The sequence below is a fragment of the Egretta garzetta genome, unplaced genomic scaffold (genome assembly GCF_000687185.1).
Source record: "Egretta garzetta isolate BGI_Z169 unplaced genomic scaffold, ASM68718v1 scaffold776, whole genome shotgun sequence".
NCBI classification, from domain to species: Eukaryota; Metazoa; Chordata; class Aves; order Pelecaniformes; family Ardeidae; genus Egretta; species Egretta garzetta.
This window is the reverse complement of record NW_009259987.1, coordinates 6,846-13,070: the sequence shown is the minus strand read 5'-3', so window position 1 is coordinate 13,070 and position 6,225 is coordinate 6,846. Positions and strand designations below refer to the sequence as shown.

The window sequence follows — 6,225 nt, the reverse complement described above, 5'->3', positions numbered from 1 at the left end:
GAAATGGGGGAAAATAGGAGAAATTGGGTGAAATTGGGCGGAAATGGGTGAAAGATGGGGAAAATGGGTGGAAATGGGTGGAAATGGGTGGAAAATGGGGAAATGGGTGAAATTGGGTGAAATTGGGCGGGAATGGGTGAAAGATGGGGAAAATGGGTGGAAATGGGTGGAAATGGGTGGAAAATGGGTGGAAATGGATGGAAATAGGTGGGAAATGGGGGGAAATAGGAGAAATTGGGCGAAATTGGGCAGAAATGGGTGAAATATAGGGAAAATGGGTGGAAATGGGTGGAAATGGGTGAAAATGGGTGGAAAATGGGGGAAAATGGATGAAATTGGATGGAAATAGGTGAGAAATGGGGGAAAATAGGAGAAATTGGGTGAAATTGGGCGGGAATGGGTGAAAGATGGGGAAAATGGGTGGAAATGGGTGGAAATGGGTGAAATTGGATGGAAATGGGTGGAAAATGGGGGAAAAGGGATGGAAATAGGTGAGAAATGGGGGGAAATAGGAGAAATTGGGCAGAACTGGGTGAAAATTGGGGAAATTGGGTGGAAACGGGTAAAAATGGGTGGAAAATGGGTGGCGATGGGTGGAAATGGGTGAAAATGGGTGGAAATGGGTAAAATTTGGGCTTTTTGCTGCGCACACCCAAGACCCTTGGGGCCCATTTTGCTCACAGAAGGTTTGGGACAAGAATTGGGTGGAAAATGGGGGTGGAAGATGGGTGAAAATGGGTGAAAAATGGGGGGAATTGGGTGGGAAATGGGTGAAAATAGGTGAAAATGGGTGAAAAAAGGGTGGAAATGGGTGAAAATGGATAAAACTGGGGCCTTCTGCTGGAGACACCCAAAATCCTTGGGGCCTCTTTGCCTTCTGGTTGGGTTTGGGACAAGAATTGGGTGGAAAAATGGGTGAAATTGGGTGAAAAGGGTTGGAAAATGGGTGAAAATGGGGGGAAATGGGTGAAAATGGGTGGAAAATGGTGGAAAATGGGTGGAAAAGGTGGAAAATGGTGGAAAATGGGTGGAAAACAGTGAAAATGGGGGGAAATGGGGTTTTTTAGCATTCTAGGGAAATTCTGGTGGCCTCTTTGTGGTCGGGTTTGGGGCAAGGATTGGGTGAAAATGGGTGAAAAATGGTTGAAATTGGGTGATATTGGGTGAAAATGGATGAAATCGGGTGAAAATGGGTGAAAATGGTTGAAAATGGATTAAATCGGGTGGAATTGGGTGGAATTGGGTAAAAATGGTTGAAATCGGGTGAAAATGAGGGAAAACGGGTGAAAATGGTGGAAAATGGGTGGAAAACAGTGAAAATGAGGGGAAAATGGGGTTTTTTGAGCATTCTAGGGAAATTCTGGTGGCCTCTTTGTGGTCGGGTTTGGGGCAAGGATTGGGTGGAAAATGGGTGAAAATGGGTGGAAATGGGTGGCAAATGGGTGGAAAACAGTGAAAATGGGGGGAAATGGGGTTTTTTGAGCATTCTAGGGAAATTCTGGTGGCCTCTTTGTGGTCGGGTTTGGGGCAAGGATTGGGTGGAAAATGGGTGAAAATGGGTGGAAATGGGTGGCAAATGGGTGGAAAACAGTGAAAATGAGGGGAAAATGGGTTTTTTTGAGCATTCTAGGGAAATTCTGGTGGCCTCTTTGTGGTCGGGTTTGGGGCAAGGATTGGGTGGAAAATGGGTGAAAATGGGTGGAAATGTTGGAAAATGGGTGAAATTGGGTAAAAATGGGTGGAAAATGTTGGAAAATGGGTGAAAATGGGTGGAAAATGGTGGCAAATGGGTGGAAAACAGTGAAAATGAGGGGAAAATGGGTTTTTTTGAGCATTCTAGGGAAATTCTGGTGGCCTCTTTGTGGTCGGGTTTGGGGCAAGGATTGGGTGGAAAATGGGTGAAAATGGGTGGAAATGTTGGAAAATGGGTGAAATTGGGTAAAAATGGGTGGAAAATGTTGGAAAATGGGTGAAAATGGGTGGAAAATGGTGGCAAATGGGTGGAAAACAGTGAAAATGGGGGGAAATGGGGTTTTTTGAGCATTCTAGGGAAATTCTGGTGGCCTCTTTGTGGTCGGGTTTGGGGCAAGGATTGGGTGGAAAATGGGTGAAAATGGGTGGAAATGGGTGGCAAATGGGTGGAAAACAGTGAAAATGGGGGGAAATGGGGTTTTTTGAGCATTCTAGGGAAATTCTGGTGGCCTCTTTGTGGTCGGGTTTGGGGCAAGGATTGGGTGGAAAATGGGTGAAAATGGGTGGAAATGGGTGGCAAATGGGTGGAAAACAGTGAAAATGGGGGGAAATGGGGTTTTTTGAGCATTCTAGGGAAATTCTGGTGGCCTCTTTGTGGTCGGGTTTGGGGCAAGGATTGGGTGGAAAATGGGTGAAAATGGGTGGAAATGGGTGGCAAATGGGTGGAAAACAGTGAAAATGGGGGGAAATGGGGTTTTTTGAGCATTCTAGGGAAATTCTGGTGGCCTCTTTGTGGTCGGGTTTGGGGCAAGGATTGGGTGGAAAATGGGTGAAAATGGGTGGAAATGGGTGGCAAATGGGTGGAAAACAGTGAAAATGGGGGGAAATGGGGTTTTTTGAGCATTCTAGGGAAATTCTGGTGGCCTCTTTGTGGTCGGGTTTGGGGCAAGGATTGGGTGGAAAATGGGTGAAAATGGGTGGAAATGGGTGGCAAATGGGTGGAAAACAGTGAAAATGGGGGGAAATGGGGTTTTTTGAGCATTCTAGGGAAATTCTGGTGGCCTCTTTGTGGTCGGGTTTGGGGCAAGGATTGGGTGGAAAATGGGTGAAAATGGGTGGAAATGGGTGGCAAATGGGTGGAAAACAGTGAAAATGGGGGGAAATGGGGTTTTTTGAGCATTCTAGGGAAATTCTGGTGGCCTCTTTGTGGTCGGGTTTGGGGCAAGGATTGGGTGGAAAATGGGTGAAAATGGGTGGAAATGGGTGGCAAATGGGTGGAAAACAGTGAAAATGGGGGGAAATGGGGTTTTTTGAGCATTCTAGGGAAATTCTGGTGGCCTCTTTGTGGTCGGGTTTGGGGCAAGGATTGGGTGGAAAATGGGTGAAAATGGGTGGAAATGGGTGGCAAATGGGTGGAAAACAGTGAAAATGGGGGGAAATGGGGTTTTTTGAGCATTCTAGGGAAATTCTGGTGGCCTCTTTGTGGTCGGGTTTGGGGCAAGGATTGGGTGGAAAATGGGTGAAAATGGGTGGAAATGGGTGGCAAATGGGTGGAAAACAGTGAAAATGGGGGGAAATGGGGTTTTTTGAGCATTCTAGGGAAATTCTGGTGGCCTCTTTGTGGTCGGGTTTGGGGCAAGGATTGGGTGGAAAATGGGTGAAAATGGGTGGAAATGGGTGGCAAATGGGTGGAAAACAGTGAAAATGGGGGGAAATGGGGTTTTTTGAGCATTCTAGGGAAATTCTGGTGGCCTCTTTGTGGTCGGGTTTGGGGCAAGGATTGGGTGGAAAATGGGTGAAAATGGGTGGAAATGGGTGGCAAATGGGTGGAAAACAGTGAAAATGGGGGGAAATGGGGTTTTTTGAGCATTCTAGGGAAATTCTGGTGGCCTCTTTGTGGTCGGGTTTGGGGCAAGGATTGGGTGGAAAATGGGTGAAAATGGGTGGAAATGGGTGGCAAATGGGTGGAAAACAGTGAAAATGGGGGGAAATGGGGTTTTTTGAGCATTCTAGGGAAATTCTGGTGGCCTCTTTGTGGTCGGGTTTGGGGCAAGGATTGGGTGGAAAATGGGTGAAAATGGGTGGAAATGGGTGGCAAATGGGTGGAAAACAGTGAAAATGGGGGGAAATGGGGTTTTTTGAGCATTCTAGGGAAATTCTGGTGGCCTCTTTGTGGTCGGGTTTGGGGCAAGGATTGGGTGGAAAATGGGTGAAAATGGGTGGAAATGGGTGGCAAATGGGTGGAAAACAGTGAAAATGGGGGGAAATGGGGTTTTTTGAGCATTCTAGGGAAATTCTGGTGGCCTCTTTGTGGTCGGGTTTGGGGCAAGGATTGGGTGGAAAATGGGTGAAAATGGGTGGAAATGGGTGGCAAATGGGTGGAAAACAGTGAAAATGGGGGGAAATGGGGTTTTTTGAGCATTCTAGGGAAATTCTGGTGGCCTCTTTGTGGTCGGGTTTGGGGCAAGGATTGGGTGGAAAATGGGTGAAAATGGGTGGAAATGGGTGGCAAATGGGTGGAAAACAGTGAAAATGGGGGGAAATGGGGTTTTTTGAGCATTCTAGGGAAATTCTGGTGGCCTCTTTGTGGTCGGGTTTGGGGCAAGGATTGGGTGGAAAATGGGTGAAAATGGGTGGAAATGGGTGGCAAATGGGTGGAAAACAGTGAAAATGGGGGGAAATGGGGTTTTTTGAGCATTCTAGGGAAATTCTGGTGGCCTCTTTGTGGTCGGGTTTGGGGCAAGGATTGGGTGGAAAATGGGTGAAAATGGGTGGAAATGGGTGGCAAATGGGTGGAAAACAGTGAAAATGGGGGGAAATGGGGTTTTTTGAGCATTCTAGGGAAATTCTGGTGGCCTCTTTGTGGTCGGGTTTGGGGCAAGGATTGGGTGGAAAATGGGTGAAAATGGGTGGAAATGGGTGGCAAATGGGTGGAAAACAGTGAAAATGGGGGGAAATGGGGTTTTTTGAGCATTCTAGGGAAATTCTGGTGGCCTCTTTGTGGTCGGGTTTGGCCCAAGGATGGGCAACCCAACCCAAGGATGGGCAACCTAACCCAAGACCGGGCAACCCAACCCATGGCCAAGCAACCCAACCCAAGGATGGTCAAACCAACCCAAGACCAGGCAACCCAACCCATGGGAAGGCAAGGCAACAGATGGCCGGGCAACCCAACCCATGGCCAAGCAACCCAACCCAAGGATGGTCAAACCAGCCCAAGACTGGGCAACCCAACCCAAGGATGGGCAACCCAACCCAAGGATGGGCAACCTAACCCAAGACCGGGCAACCCAACCCATGGCCAAGCAACCCAACCCAAGGATGGTCAAACCAACCCAAGACCAGGCAACCCAACCCATGGGAAGGCAAGGCAACAGATGGCCGGGCAACCCAACCCATGGCCAAGCAACCCAACCCAAGGATGGTCAAACCAGCCCAAGACTGGGCAACCCAACCCAAGGATGGGCAACCCAACCCAAGGATGGTCAAACCAACCCAAGACCAGGCAAGACAACCCAAGACTGGGCAACCCAACCCATGGCCAAGCAACCCAACCCAAGGCCAGGCAAGACAACCCAAGACTGGGCAACCCAACCCAAGGATGGTCAAACCAACCCAAGACCGGGCAACCCAACCCATGGCCAGGCAAGGCAACCCAAGGCCGGGCAACCCCACCCAGCCAAGCAACCCAACCCATGGCCAAGCAACCCAAGGCCAGGCAACCCAACCCAAGACCAGGCAACGCAACCCAAGGCCAAGAAACCCAACCCATGGCCAAGCAACCCAAGGATGGTCAAACCAACCCAAGACTGGGCAACCCAACCCATGGTTGGGCAACCCAACCAAAGCAAAACAAAGCCAATGCTTGGGTTACCTTGATGAAGGTGATGAAGCCGCTGTAGAAGATCAGGAGGAGGAAGAGCACCACGAAGGTGGAGATGGTGGTCCAGGCGCTGCCATCCTCCTCCGGCTCCAGGTCATCGCCCTCACCCAATAAGCCGCAAGGTACAAAGTGGAGCCCGGTGCAATCCCAGGGGTCTGCAGGAAGGAGGTCATGGTGGAGCCATCACCGGCTGCTCTAATTAGCTCCGCCCCTTAACGCCCCGGCCGCTCGTTAGCAACCCTACCGGCATGGACGTCAACGGTCTTCTCCACCATCTTGCCGGAGGAGATGTGGGCGGCCGAGCAGCCGTAGGAGGTGCCCCCCACCCACTCGTCCCACGGCACGTCCAAGGTGACCACCAGGGAGCAGCGGTGGGCTTTGTGGTCACAACTGGGCGCCTCGTCAACTGGCCCTTCGTTAGCGCCTTGCCGCCACCAGACGGCGATCTCCGGCGGGTAGAAGTCCTTGACGAGGCAGAAGGCGGTGAAGTTGTGGCCGGCGCAAGCCTCGGCACGTGACGAGGGCAAGACGTGGAGGCTCGGGGGCTTCAAGGGACCTGTGGGGGGAAGGGGTGGGGAGGGAGGGTTGAGCACCGGGGACCTTCCATGGGTCAACCCAGCTTTTGGTGGCTCGGCAAAGCCTTTTGGTGG

The 6,225-nt window shown here is 50.5% G+C and overlaps 2 gene segments (V, D, J or C); one reads left to right on the top strand and one right to left on the bottom strand.

Annotated features, from left to right (window-relative positions):
• LOC104127827 overlaps positions 1 to 742 on the top strand; it is a gene marked incomplete at its 5' end in the record, with an annotated part of 6,651 nt that extends 5,909 nt beyond the window's left edge. The window contains 1 exon segment of the C gene segment in view: positions 684 to 742. Within this exon segment, the coding sequence occupies positions 684 to 742 (59 nt within the window).
• A 329-nt stretch (positions 743 to 1,071) lies between these two features.
• Positions 1,072 to 6,225, bottom strand: part of LOC118452483 — an 8,900-nt gene continuing 3,746 nt past the window's right edge. Inside the window, 3 exon segments of the C gene segment in view lie at positions 1,072 to 1,092; positions 5,567 to 5,730; positions 5,820 to 6,131. Coding sequence covers positions 1,072 to 1,092; positions 5,567 to 5,730; positions 5,820 to 6,131 — 497 coding nt within the window.